General features: G+C 41.2%; 1 protein-coding gene across 11 annotated transcripts; it reads left to right on the top strand.

The window, feature by feature from the left end:
• The first annotated feature begins 252 nt into the window (after nt 1-252).
• LOC115385848 (mucin-5AC-like) lies at nt 253-15,025 on the top strand. Of its 11 annotated transcripts, XM_030087934.1 has the most exons (15): nt 253-336; nt 5,726-5,785; nt 5,956-6,258; nt 6,781-7,026; nt 7,069-7,821; nt 7,870-8,463; nt 10,669-11,229; nt 11,272-11,284; nt 11,333-11,960; nt 12,089-12,150; nt 12,305-12,489; nt 12,722-12,963; nt 13,962-14,026; nt 14,120-14,268; nt 14,358-15,025. In XM_030087934.1, exons 1-15 carry the CDS (start codon nt 333-335, stop codon nt 14,450-14,452), a joined length of 3,960 nt encoding a protein of 1,319 aa, XP_029943794.1. In that variant the 5' UTR covers nt 253-332; the 3' UTR covers nt 14,453-15,025. The 11 variants fall into 11 exon arrangements, with proteins under 11 accessions (XP_029943794.1, XP_029943786.1, XP_029943789.1 ...); XM_030087926.1 differs by having other exon boundaries at nt 7,870-7,932; nt 8,011-9,852; nt 11,212-11,960; XM_030087929.1 differs by having other exon boundaries at nt 7,870-8,193; nt 8,362-9,852; nt 11,212-11,960.
• Nucleotides 15,026-15,807: the final 782 nt, after the last annotated feature.

The raw sequence follows: 15,807 nt of genomic DNA, 5'->3' as shown, positions 1-15,807 counted from the left end.
ATGTTAATGATCTATAATTGGCTATGTATTTGTTTTGTAGAATCTCCAAAAAGGAAAGTAATTTTTCAGAATCCTTTAGTTTAGTATGTGCATTATTGTATGCATCATTCATTCGTCACAGCATGGCCACCAAGAATGAAGAGAGCAGCCAAGAAACAAGAGGCACTGCCTCTCAGGGAAGTTTTCCTCTTCATCACGTCATGAGCAACTAGATATATAAAGCCATCATCAGATATCAGCTGTGGCTTTTGGGGACAAATCTGCATCCTGACAGACTGAAGGGGACTGAAAACATCTGCAGTCAATAAAAGAGAAAACTAAAAACTCTTCTCATGGGTGAGTACAATTGTCATAACTATCATGCATTTCATATTGGATGTACAAATGTGACTAGACTGTTTTGATTTATTTTTAATATTTTTAATTAGGTGCATTCACACGTTTTTGATAACCACGTGTTTGAATCTGAAATGTGAAATGCTTTAATGGTGAATTTAGCTTTTTATGAGTTTTATCAAATATATTTAAAGTTAGAATTAATGGGGAAATTATGTTTTCTTTCAATAAATGACAGATTATATATGATTTATAAAACGAATGAAGCATTTTATCTGAAATGATTCTAATTATGGATGAGTTTTAAATGTTTGCCTGGTGATTTGATCATTCCATCCTGTCTAACAGGTCAGTGGAGTTGTGTGAAGAATAAGAGAGGGGATTAAACTAAACAAATAATGAATTGTTAGCGTTTAAGGATGATGTAATAATCTGAATCACACAGGAAACCCTCAGGTACAGGAACAGATCGACAACACAAACAATAAATGTGGTTTGTACATTCTGATCCACACAATTTCTCTTCATGTCGATGTTCGACTTATGTTTGCAACTTTAGCTTTGGGTTTTAAGTTAGGCTCAATATAAAAAATTAACTGTTGCATTATTCTTAGTAAAAGGAAAAGAATGACAGAAATACCGTGATGTGTGAAAAAAAAATAAGACAGGGAAAAGAATGCATTGTTGAAACTCAATGATGGCTGTGCCATTCACGTTGCATAGCTTTAACACAAGTACTGTTACCCATCTGGAAAAGCATTGATGACAATTAAAACACAAAGTTCCATGACGTTACTGCAGTTTTTGGAATGTTCCTTCAATAGGGCCCCTTGCTCTCCCTTCACTGTCGACAAATTTTAAGGATGATGAATTTGAATCCTTTTATATATTTTTAGACAATGTGAGTCCACAAAACAATCTTTTTGATTTCTGTGCACAGTTTCCCAAGTACAGAATGGCCCATTTAAATATTAACACTTTTATTTCACCTGATCCCACTCTTGGTTTGATTCATATTCAATAACTAAATCAAGTCCATTTATAGTTTAGCAAGCTTTAAAAAAAGAAGATGTTATGGTGAACTGAGAAGCCCTTACGTATAACAACACAACACAGGTGAGCAATCATATCAAATATAACAAATATAAAGAGATAATGAAGTTATTATCATTAAGAAAAAATATTAGGACTGAGAAACTCTGATAAATAAAAATGTAATTTTATTAAAAAGATTTTAAGAAAGTGCAAATGAAAATATTGCTTTGTAACCTTCTGATGAATTTGAAAATTTAGCAATGTTAATTTTTGCTCTCCAAACACTGTAATTCTTGACAAACTCTTAAAATCTGTGACAAATGAACATTATCACCAGTCTTTTTCTTTTTTTTTTTTTTTAACCATGCTTTTAATGACACACTTGGGCCTGACTCTCACATGATCAGACCCTGTCCTGGTGGAATCACAGACAGGCTCATTCTCAGCTCAACCTCCAGTGGTGCTGTGGTCTTACGCTGAGCGCCCACATTAAGGCTGAATCCCATTTCACCCCTTGGCCCTTCCCCTTAGCCCTCCGCCTATGAAACGGAGTGCTAAGGGGTAGGGGAGAAAGTCAACCCCTCCGAATTGGGACACCCCTCCGACAATCGCGTACGTCATCAGTAGTCGCCGCTGCCGATGACGTAGGCAGATGCGACAATTATCTGCCGAAGAAGAATGTTTTTCTTACATTTTAAAACTTTATTAATTGACAAAATACTGACATTTATGAACGTCTTTCGTTGCGGACGCCGCCATCTTGCCGATCTTGTAAGGCTTTCTGGGAAATCTGTCATCGAGTGGCGCCGGTGGCGAGGGGCGCTTGTTTTGTTCGCCTGGACCGTCAGTGGCGGGTGGGGTTAGTTCACTTCCGCATTGGCGGGGGCGCTCGTTTCCCACCCGCGCATTCCAGGCGGGCCGTGTTGAAGAAACCAGTTTATTGAAAATAATCGTCTATCTGTTGGGTTTGGAATGCGCCTGGAATGCGCGGGTGTGGAAACGATCACTCCCGTCAATGCGGAAGTGAATTCACCCCGCCCGCCAGGCATGACCTAGGCTGAAAGAACAAGCGCCCCTCGCCATCGGCCGATACCCCTCCGTTTGGAGTGTGCCTCTCGAGAATCTCCTTTTGGAGGGGTGACTGGCCCTCTTTCTTGGCCCTACCCCTCCGTCATAATGACAATTGGGACACTCCTACCCCTCCACGTGAACGCGCAAAACGAGGGGTAGGGCCAAGGGGAAGGGCTAAGGGGTGAAATGGGATTCAGCCTAAGTCACAGCCATTCCGCAGCCATACTAGTGCGCCCACCTGATGTGGTACGGCTGTGTCACAGCACTCCGCCTTTTGAACAGACATGCACTCAGCGCATGTGTGGGATTATGTTTCCATGACGACCTCCATGTAAACATGTTTGAACATGCACATTATATCATTTCAATTTACTTATCACTCACGCCAATAACTTCAGTTATTGTTGCCGAAGTGTTCTAGTTTCTTTTGTGCTCTTGTACCAGGATTAGTTTCTCTTCGTCAACCGTGCTTGCTCTCGAGTTTAAAAACTTCCACTACTCCTTTGTTTTGCGAGCCAGAGTGTGTTTAGGTTTCAAAATAAAACACTCATCCATAAAAGTGTATACTTACGCTTTTATTTACATGTAAAAACATGTGCGACAGCTTCAGTAGTAATTTATATAGATATTTACCTCCGCCAGGAGGTTATGTAATCACGTCGGTTTGTTGGTTGGTTTGTTGGTTGGTTTGTTAGCAACATCACGGAAAAAGTAATGGAAGGATTGCAACGAAACTTTGTAGAAAGGTGGGTCTTGGGCTAACTTAGAATCCATAAAATTTTGGTCATGATCCGGATCACTGTTTGGATCCAGGAATTTTTTTTAAAGGATTCTTTATCATTGAGTGATAGGGCAGTTTTTCACATAGTTGGGCAGGCCCGCCGACAGGGGGACTGTGTGGCATGCGTGCATCGCGCCGCATGCATGATGTTATTTATGTGCTTCGATGTGCGCCTCGCCGGGCCGGTGTTGATTGTTGCTTGAACTTTGCAGCACGTACTGGGATAAGAAACCTGGGAGGTGTGGGCTTTCAATGGTGTTAGCATTCGGGTAGCGGCGTTAGCATTTGGCTAGCGGTGCTAATGGCGGCCCGAACCTGTTTGTTGCTATTGCTCGGTGACTTACAACAAAGGCAGCGGTGTGGTGTATGGTGTCCATCTATTTTGAAGTGTTTTGCTTCAAAGATGAGAGTTCATATTCACTTTATGAGCGCAAAAGGCTTTGTTTACATTTGTGAAGATTCGTGGATGCGGGGCTCAAACTGCGCATGCCCAGTATGAGCAAGGCATTCTGGGAAATGTAGTTTTTGATTGATTTCAGCCGTCTTTGTTATTTAGATAGATGTTGCAAGCTTTATTTGCTTGAATAATGATACATTCAAGTAATTGTATTGTGATGGTTTCTTTTTTATTGTATTTCTTGTTTATGACCTGTGGTTATTTTGGTTAAATAAACGAAAACAAATGACAAACACGAGTCATAATATAGTGTGCATCCTGTTATATATGCTGTTCTTATTGTTGTTGGTGACTGATTTGACCTGTGGCAGAGGTCTGCGCTCTCTGAGTGCCACATTCTAGTTATATAAATAATATGCCTTGGAATAAAAAAAAATGCCAACTTTTACAGTAATTTGTTTTGATAAAACTAGGGATGTGCGAGTACCGATACCAGGTATCCGTATCGGGCAGATATTGGCCTTATTTCAAAGTATCGGGTACTCGTGAAGGCTACCGATACCAGCCGCCGATACTCACAGCAAGAAAACCCCACGCGTAGTAAGCCCTCCTCACCAGCAGTTGGCGGTAGTGCAACCAAGTGGGATGCAAGCTGCCGACAAACATGAAAGAGGAAGAAGCTCCTCTCTGGGAGTCGGGCTGACAGGTGCAGGGCTACACTGCAGCAGGCTGACTTCTCCATGAGTCACATCCAGAGCAGAGACAACAGGAATGAATCCAGAACGGCTGCTCGTCTCACCAAAACTTCGCTGGTGTGGAAATTCTTTTATATAAGTGAAAACGAGCCGAGCTTTGCAGAATGCAAACTCTGCAATGCTAAAATTGCTAAAGGAGGTGCGCGATGTTGTTCATTTACCATTAGTAATTTGTTTCAACACCTCAGGGCGAAGCTTGTGGACGAGAGTCTGACGCTGTTGTGCTCTTGCACTTAATTTAATTTAAATAAGTGTAAACTCAGAGTTGTTTGTTTTATTTTTCAGACTATTATTTTGGACTTAAACATAGTGGCTGGGCTGCCTTTTTATCAGACATAAAATTCATTTTCAAAAATAATCTGTCATTGCATTATTTTAAATTTTATGTATATAAAGTATCGGTATGCAAGTATCGGTATCGGTGAGTACTGAAGATGAAGTACTCGTACTCGGTATCAGTCTGAAAAAAAGTGGTATCGCACATCCCTAGATAAAACGGATGTTGCACTCTTTTGGTTTCCTGTTGGTGCTTTGACATTATGGGAAATTGACTCCGGCTCCGCTGCGCCTCCGGCAAAAACAGACCTGGACTAAAGTTGTGCGGAGAGCTGTCCGCAGTACAACAGCGGGCGTACGCTCGACGCAGCCCTCGCGCAGCCAGTGGGCGAGCTCTGCCTACGACTTCGTTGACTTCGTTGACTGTGCGGCGCGGTGCGGCGCAGCGCAGCACAGCCGTTCCACAGTATGTGGGTGCTGGCCCTGAGTTGTGGCCACAGTAGAGAATCCTGTGTCACACTGGTAGGTGGCTGTGAATGGGATTGCACATGCAATACATTTGTAGCTCATTTTCTTTGCTCTTGAAAATATCCACCAGCTATCCAATGAGCTTTGGATGTTTAGTTTTGAAGGCCTGAGTGCTTTGTTAGCCAACACACTGGGCTCTCAGCTGTGCTGCGCCGACTCAGTTTACAAAGCCAAACTGAAAAAGGTCAGGGTTGTTCTTGGGCATAAATTTCACCATTGAGACGACAGTGGCCTCGACTTCGTCTGCCTCCTTGAGCTCCTTTTGGAGCATGTTGAACCAATGAATGGCATGTTCCTGCCACCAACTTGTGAGACACGGTATTGCAATTCCATGGCCCTTGTGACCCATAGCTGAAAGACTGAAAGTTTCTCATGGCCGACTGGTTTACCCTCAGCTGTGGCCCCATGGTTGAGAATCACTGGCTTAAATTACACCACATATATACATTTAAAAAAAAAAAAAATTAAATACAGTGATGACTGAGATCGGTCATGAGGTAACTTGGATTAATGTGAAGAAAAAAAATGGTGTGTTTTGTATTAAAGATTCAAACGAAGCCAGGATGAGTGGAAGAATCCGACTATCGATATTCCTGTGTCTCGCTGGTGAGTAGAAAAACCTTAAAAATATATTTTGAGTAACGTAATTGCAAACGCACTGAAGTAAGCAAATTGCATATTTAAAACAAATAGAAAACACTACGATTGAAAAAGAAAAATACAAAGCATCTTAAAAGTTAATTGAAGTTCCATTAATATTCTAATTGTATTTTCAGTGACGACCACACCTATTGCTAACGCGATGACTTCGTCGACTTCAACTGCAACTAATCCCACAACTTCAACAACCGATGCCGCTACAACTGCAACTGAAGATACGACTACAACAACAGATGCCAATACAAGTACAGCTACAACCGATGACACAACTACCACAACAGATGCCGCTACAACTACAACAACAGATGCCACTACAAGTACAACTGAAGATACAACTACAACAACAGATGCCGCTACAACCACAACTACAACCGATGACACAACTACCACAACCGATGCCGCTACAACTACAACTGAAGATACAACTACAACAACAGATGCCACTATAAGTACAACTGAAGATACAACTACAACAACAGATGCCACTACAAGTACAACTGAAGATACAACTACAACAACAGATGCCGCTACAACCACAACTACAACCGATGACACAACTATCACAACCGATGCCGCTACAACTACAACTGAAGATACAACTACAACAACAGATGCCACTACAAGTACAACTGAAGATACAACTACAACAACAGATGCCACTACAAGTACAACTGAAGATACAACTACAACAACAGATGCCGCTACAACCACAACTACAACTGATGACACAACTACCACAACCGATGCCGCTACAACTACAACTGAAGATACAACTACAACAACAGATGCCACTACAAGTACTACTACTGATGACACAACTACAACAACAGATGCCGCTACAAGTACTACTACTGATGACACAACTACAACAACAGATGCCACTACAACTACAACCGATGACACAACTACCACAACCGATGCCGCTACAACTACAACTGAAGATACAACTACAACAACAGATGCCACTACAAGTACAACTGAAGATACAACTACAACAACAGATGCCACTACAAGTACAACTGAAGATACAACTACAACAACAGATGCCGCTACAACCACAACTATAACCGATGACACAACTACCACAACCGATGCCGCTACAACTACAACTGAAGATACAACTACAACAATAGATGCCACTACAAGTACAACTGAAGATACAACTACAACAACAGATGCCGCTACAAGTACAACTGAAGATACAACTACAACAACACATGCTGCTACAACCACAACTACAACCGATGACACAACTACCACAACCGATGCCGCTACAACTGAAGATACAACTACAACAACAGACGCCACTACAAGTACAACTGAAGATACAACTACAACAACAGATGCCGCTACAACCACAACTACAGCAGATGACACAACTACCACAACCGATGCCGCTACAACTACAACTGAAGATACAACTACAACAACATATGCCACTACAAGTACAACTGAAGATACAACTACAACAACAGATGCCGCTACAACCACAACTACAACCGATGACACAACTACCACAACCGATGCCGCTACAACTACAACTGAAGATACAACTACAACAACAGATGCCACTACAAGTACAACTGAAGATGCAACTACAACAACAGATGCCACTACAAGTACAACTGAAGATACAACTACAACAACACATGCCGATACAACCACAACTACAACCGATGACACAACTACCACAACCGATGCCGCTACAACTGAAGATACAACTACAACAACAGATGCCACTACAAGTACAACTGAAGATACAACTACAACAAGAGATGCCACTACAAGTACAACTGAAGATACAACTACAACAACAGATGCCGCTACAACCACAACTACAGCAGATGACACAACTACAACAACAGATGCCACTACAAGTACAACTGAAGATACAACTACAACAACAGATGCCGCTACAACCACAACTACAACCACAACCGATGCCGCTACAACTACAACTGAAGATACAACTACAACAACAGATGCCGCTACAACCACAACTACAACCGATGACACAACTACCACAACAGATGCCACTACAAGTACAACTGAAGATACAACTACAACAACAGATGCCGCTACAAGTACAACTGAAGATACAACTACAACAACACATGCCGCTACAACCACAACTACAACCGATGACACAACTACCACAACCGATGCCACTACAACTGAAGATACAACTACAACAACAGATGCCACTACAAGTACAACTGAAGATATAACTACAACAACAGATGCCACTACAAGTACAACTGAAGATACAACTACAACAACAGATGCCGCTACAACCACAACTACAACCGATGACACAACTACCACAACCGATGCCGCTACAACTACAACTGAAGATACAACTACAACAACAGATGCCACTACAAGTACAACTGAAGATGCAACTACAACAACAGATGCCACTACAAGTACAACTGAAGATACAACTACAACAACACATGCCGATACAACCACAACTACAACCGATGACACAACTACCACAACCGATGCCGCTACAACTGAAGATACAACTACAACAACAGATGCCACTACAAGTACAACTGAAGATACAACTACAACAACAGATGCCACTACAAGTACAACTGAAGATACAACTACAACAACAGATGCCGCTACAACCACAACTACAGCAGATGACACAACTACAACAACAGATGCCACTACAAGTACAACTGAAGATACAACTACAACAACAGATGCCGCTACAACCACAACTACAACCGATGACACAACTACCACAACCGATGCCGCTACAACTACAACTGAAGATACAACTACAACAACAGATGCCACTACAAGTACCACTGAAGATACAACTACAACAACAGATGCCACTACAAGTACAACTACAACCGATGACACAACTACCACAACCGATGCCGCGACAACTGAAGATACAACTACAACAACAGATGCCACTACAAGTACAACTGAAGATACAACTACAACAACAGATGCCACTACAAGTACAACTGAAGATACAACTACAACAACAGATGCCGCTACAACCACAACTACAGCAGATGACACAACTACCACAACCAATGCCGCTACAAGTACAACTGAAGATACAACTACAACAACAGATGCCACTACAAGTACAACTGAAGATACAACTACAACAACAGATGCCGCTACAACCACAACTACAACCGATGACATAACTATCACAACCGATGCCGCTACAGCTACAACTGAAGATACAACTACAACAACAGATGCCACTACAAGTACAACTGAAGATATAACTACAACAACAGATGCCACTACAAGTACAACTGAAGATACAACTACAACAACAGATGCCACTACAAGTACAACTGAAGATACAACTACAACAACAGATGCCACTACAAGTACAACTGAAGATACAACTACAACAACAGATGCCACTACAAGTACAACTGAAGATACAACTACCACAACCGATGCCACTACAACTACAACTGAAGATACAACTACAACAACAGATGCCACTACAAGTACAACTGAGGATACAACTACAACAACAGATGCCGCTACAACCACAACTACAACCGATGACACAACTACCACAACCGATGCCGCTACAACTACAACTGAAGATACAACTACAACAACAGATGCCACTACAAGTACCACTGAAGATATAACTACAACAACAGATGCCACTACAAGTACAACTGAAGATACAACTACAACAACAGATGCCACTACAAGTACAACTGAAGATACAACTACAACAACAGATGCCACTACAAGTACAACTGAAGATACAACTACAACAACAGATACCACTACAAGTACAACTGAAGATACAACTACAACAACAGATGCCACTACAAGTACAACTGAGGATACAACTACAACAACAGATGCCGCTACAACCACAACTACAACCGATGACACAACTACCACAACCGATGCCGCTACAACTACAACAACAGATGCCACTACAAGTACAACTGAAGATACAACAACAACAACAACAGATGCCACTACAAGTACAACTGAAGATACAACTACAACAACAGATGCCACTACAAGTACAACTGAAGATACAACTACAACAACAGATGCCACTACAAGTACAACTGAAGATACAACTACAACAACAGATGCCACTACAAGTACAACTGAAGATACAACTACCACAACCGATGCCGCTACAACTACAACTGAAGATACAACTACAACAACAGATGCCACTACAAGTACCACTGAAGATATAACTACAACAACAGATGCCACTACAAGTACAACTGAAGATACAACTACAACAACAGATGCCACTACAAGTACAACTGAAGATACAACTACAACAACAGATGCCACTACAAGTACAACTGAAGATACAACTACAACAACAGATACCACTACAAGTACAACTGAAGATACAACTACAACAACAGATGCCACTACAAGTACAACTGAGGATACAACTACAACAACAGATGCCGCTACAACCACAACTACAACCGATGACACAACTACCACAACCGATGCCGCTACAACTACAACAACAGATGCCACTACAAGTACAACTGAAGATACAACAACAACAACAGATGCCACTACAAGTACAACTGAAGATAGAACTACAACAACAGATGCCACTACAAGTACAACTGAAGATACAACTACCACAACCGATGCCGCTACAACTACAACTGAAGATACAACTACAACAACAAATGCTGCTACAACCACAACTACTACTGATGACACAACTACAACAACAGATGCCGCTACAGCCACAACTACAACCGATGACACAACTACCACAACCGATGCCGCTACAACTACAACTGAAGATACAAGTACAACAACAGATGCCACTACAAGTACAACTGAAGATACAACTACAATAACAGATGCCACTACAAGTACAACTGCAACTGATGACACAACTACAACAACAGATGCCACTACAACTACAACCGATGACACAACTACCACAACCGATGCCGCTACAACTACAACTGAAGATACAACTACAACAACAGATGCCACTACAAGTACAACTGAAGATACAACTACAACAACAGATGCCACAACAAGTACAACTGAAGATACAACTACAACAATAGATGCTACTACAAGTACAACTGAAGAAACAACTACAACAGATGCCACTACAACCACAACTACAACCGATGACACAACTACCACAACCGATGCCGCTACAACTACAACTGAAGATACAACTACCACAACAGATGCCACTACAAGTACAACTGAAGATTCAACTACAACAACAGATGCCACTGCAAGTACAACTGAAGATACAACTACAACAACAGATGCCGCTACAACCACACCTACAACCGATGACACAACTACCACAACCGATGCCGCTACAACTACAACTGAAGATACAACTACAACAACAGATGCCACTACAAGTACAACTGAAGATACAACTGCAACAACAGATGCCACTACAAGTACAACTACAACTGATGACACAACTACTACACCCGATGCCGCTACAACTACAACTGAAGATACAACTACAACAACAGATGCCACTACAAGTACAACTGAAGATACAACTACAACAACAGATGCCACTACAAGTACAACTACAACTGATGACACAACTACAACAACAGATGCCACTACAACTACAACCGATGACACAACTACCACAACCGATGCCGCTACAACTACAACTGAAGATACAACTACAACAACAGATGCCACTACAAGTACAACTGATGACACAACTACCACAACCGATGCCGCTACAACTACAACTGAAGATACAACTTCAACAACAAATGCCGCCACAACCACAATTACTACTGATGACACAACAACAAGTGCCGCTTCCACAATTATGACAACAGAGATCACTTCAACAGCCAATGCTCCTATAACTTTGACTGTTCAAGCAACTACAATGGCAGCCGTGACAACTGCTCCCGCAACACTAACCTCTGCTCTCTCAACAACCAATTCACCCCCATCCACCCCCACAACTACAGTCACGACATCTACAACTCGAGCTCGTACACGAATTGTCGTTATTGCATTTATCATTTTGATACCATTCACAAACGATCTGAATGATCCCAGCAGTCCCGCATTCAGAGCACTTGAAGCACCAATTTTGGTGCTGGTGAGTACAACCTCAGAAATGACTGTATAATGTGTGCGTGCGTGCGTGCGTGCGTGCATGCGTGTGTGTTTGGACTCATGGACCTGAATGGTAACTTGTTCATTTCTGTTTTCGTTCACCTTCAACAGTGTATATCAGTCTACAGACCACGGTTCCCATCTTTCACACGTTGCTTTGTCAGACGCTTCAGGTACGTTTACACAATTGCCTGCTTGGTTTACATTTTTTCATATCAGAACTGGATTGTTTTTGTTTGTTTGTTTGTTTTTTTGTTTAGTTTTTTTTATGGGAAGAGACATTTACATGCATGTTAATTTGTCAATGTTTCTGCTTTCTTGGTGTAGACCAGCTGCAGCTCGAACACGAATTGAAAACATTGAGGCAGATATTGAGGTTCAGTTCAACTCAACTGTACCATCTTCAGAAATCCCACCAGCTGATATCGTTCTTGATGCTTTGATGGTGGCTGTATCCAGTGCCAACAACACTGGCAACCTTTCCATAGACCCAAACACTTTCAGAATCACTGGTGAGTAAACTGGAGTCACCAACTTCGATGTGGAAGGTGTAGAATTGTAGATGATTGAATGAATAAACCAGTTGGCTCAGATTGATTGAACTGTTGTCAAAAAGTAGCAATCTAATCACAATTACCATACATTGAGTCAACTTTGGCACTCATCAGTAAGAGTTGCATACAATTGCAAGAGTTATGGTTTTTTTCTGTTTTTCGATTTAAATTCTTGACTTTTGTTCAACAGAAACAAACATCGCAAATTTAACAACTGCAGCTCCAAATGCAACAACTGTGGCTCCAAATGCAACAACTGTGGCTCCAAATGCAACGACTGCAGCTCCCAGTCCAACAAGTGCTACTACAACTGCAGCTGCAGTGTCAATAACAATTTTGACATTCACATCTCGTGGAGAGACATTTACAGATGACTTGTCAAATTCATCATCTGCTGCATTTATGGCTCGGAGAACATTAATAACAACCAATGTAAGTGCCCTGAAAGATCAGAGTGTTGTTAGTAAGGCTGGGTTCTTGACATGGATATATGAGGGGGACGACAGAAATGAGAAGGGGGCACATGGTGACGACAGAGGATGAATGAGGTGGGGGGTGGGAGGTGAGGAGATCATGTAATTGTAACTAAGACCTATGTAACTTTAGTGTCCCACCTTGAGGTAAAGGTTCTGCTGTGGTGGTCTTAGGGTCACAGGGGCACGCAACACCCCCTCCCCAACAATAACATGATGAAAGTACTAATACTGACGGTACTATAAAGAGCAGACCAAGTTATATAATTCACCAAATCTTGAAGAATAGGGCCGGTCTGGGCTTCTCAGGTGCCCTAGGCAAGCCCGACACGAGCGTCGGGGGTGGGGGGCCAGTTCACCTATGCCCAGAGCCGACTCTGCTACCAGATGTTGTCATCCAACAACATAAAATATATCTTGGTTGGATGGCCTACCTCTTAAAAATTTGTAAACTGAAGTAAGAATATAGACCTCTCAATAAAGCCAATAATTACACCATTAAGAGTTGACATACTGAGTTAAAAAACATTTACAATGTCTTTCAATATATTTTATTAGTGGTATTTTGCTCTGACACCAGCTCATTTGCATACAGCATCAATTAACTGTTCAGCAGGGGGACTGGGCAGTGGGGGATCACTGCTGAGTTCTGTGTGAGCATGTGCACAAAGGGAGCAACACAGTACATAGACGGAAAGAGCAAAGAAGAGATGAAAGTGTTCATCAAATTTGTGCCTTTTCCAGGCAGATTCTTCAGCTCCTGTGGTAAATGTAGTATATGTTGAATCTGTGGGTGATCTGTTATTGTTCTCAACTCATAAAAGTTTAGAAAAAGCATAGAACCATGTCTAACTGTAAGATACTGTGTTTTATCAGACTTGATATGAGAGAAAAAATGGCAAAGTGGAAAGACCAGCCTGCAGCATGTACACTCACAGTATGTTTGTATTTCTACAGATTGACCCTTTCTACCAACAAGAATTTGATGATGCATTTCGAGGGTCAGGGGTGTTGTCATTCAGGTTTGTAATTTGAGTAGTATGTTGTTAACAGCTCAAAAATATGCAATGGCTATTCAAGCAATTAAAACAAAGTTGTGATTCTCTCCTTTACAGCAATGGATCAATCATCAACAACCTGACACTGGCATTTCTATTGTCATCTGTTCCTAACGACACTCAGATCGCAAATGTTTTGGCTACTGCAGCTCAAAACATCACGGCCTTCAACATTGACCCGACTTCTATTTTAGTGAACAATACAGGTAAGCACGACTTAAAAACCCTGTTCCATGAAGAAGGTATCATGTTTTGCTTGTTTCAGAGATGACTTGCTCCTCTTTTCTTCCAACAGCCACTGAAGTGTCAGGTGGGGTGAGCCACAAGATCAGCCTGGTCACTGCGTCCGGCCTGGTCCTGCTGTCGTGGCTGCTGTCGTGTCAGCAGTAGCACCTCTGCTGACATCCAACATGAAACCAGACTCTCACTTGGATGAAAGGAACTACGACTATAATGAAATTCAGGAAGAAAAATTCTTTGGGGTGATTAGACTTGATCGATCAATACTTTGCTGTTCTGACATTCAGTAAATTCAGACTTTGATGTATCTACACTGTAAAACCACCAAACATATTTATTGTCCAACATTAAACATCTTCCATCTTCTGAGGCTTTATTTTAAATTAAGGAAGTTTTAACAAGACTTTGATTTATTACAAATTGCTCATCCAAATTAATTCAGCTCAAATCATAATCCAGTCTCCTTGAATGTTGAGGCAATAACCAAATGTAAATGTGTATGATTATCCAGTGTTTGAGTATTTAAATATATTTACAGAATATTTGTTTTCTTTCACCTTTCCTTTATTTTGTGTATCTAAACTCAGGGATGCTCTACAGTATGAATATGATTTGGTATGCTTTTTTCTGTATTACAAAAACAGTCTTTGCCATGTAAAACAGGTAGAGAAAGTTGTATCTTAATTTCCTGAAGATACTTCTATTAAACGTATTGCAAATATGTCCAGACTACAAGCTGTTTTTTATTCTTTATTGAACATGCTTTTCTAAGGATTTATTCTCACTGAACTATTAATGATCCATAAATACAACTGGGATGACTTCACCCTGCAATCACAGAAAAAAGTTACTGACTGTCAAATCTTTTGGAATGAGCAAATGCCAGCTTATGCCATTTTGTTATAGTACATCAATTGTCCACCATTTTGGGATTTGTTGTTGGCCAATCCTCATTTCTCTCTCTCTCTCTCTCTCTCTCTCTCTCTCTCTCTCTCTCTCTCTCTCTCTCTCTCTCTCTCTCTCTATCTCATCGCACACACACACACACACACACACACACACACACAACAAACACACACACACACAAACACACACACACACTATCAATTAGAATTTTTCACAAAATGGCCCACTACCTGTGTGGGGGGTTACGCTCTTGGGCTCTTGGCTCTCCCCGCCCCGGGTGTGTGTGTGTGTGTGTGTGTGTGTGTGTATGTATATATATATATATATATATATTTATATGTGTGTGTGTGTGTGTGTGTGTGTGTGTGTGTATATATATATATATATTAGTGCTGGGCAATGATTACATTTTTTAATCACGATAATAGCATAATTTTTCTGCGATTAATTGCATTATGCGCATAATGCAATAATGAATTCAGAAGTACTCTGTAATGATCATCCTGCCCCCAGCCGGGGACAGGGATCTCTTTTTATTTTTTGCAAGAATTTTGCAAAAAGCATAATTTTACAATAATAATTTTACAATTAATCAAATA

Source organism: Salarias fasciatus, chromosome 3 (assembly GCF_902148845.1).
Source record: "Salarias fasciatus chromosome 3, fSalaFa1.1, whole genome shotgun sequence".
Taxonomy (NCBI): domain Eukaryota; kingdom Metazoa; phylum Chordata; class Actinopteri; order Blenniiformes; family Blenniidae; genus Salarias; species Salarias fasciatus.
Note: the sequence above shows the minus strand (reverse complement) of the source record. Positions and strands in the feature narration are given on the sequence as shown.

What these genes read in the sequence shown, in the direction of transcription:
- LOC115385848 (XM_030087925.1), top strand. An exon ending in CGCTACAACTACAACTGAAG is followed by an intron (nt 6,259 to 6,780) that starts ATACAACTACAA and finishes CTACAACTGAAG; the next exon opens with ATACAACTACAACAACAGAT. An exon ending in TATTTTAGTGAACAATACAG is followed by an intron (nt 14,269 to 14,357) that starts GTAAGCACGACT and finishes TTCTTCCAACAG; the next exon opens with CCACTGAAGTGTCAGGTGGG.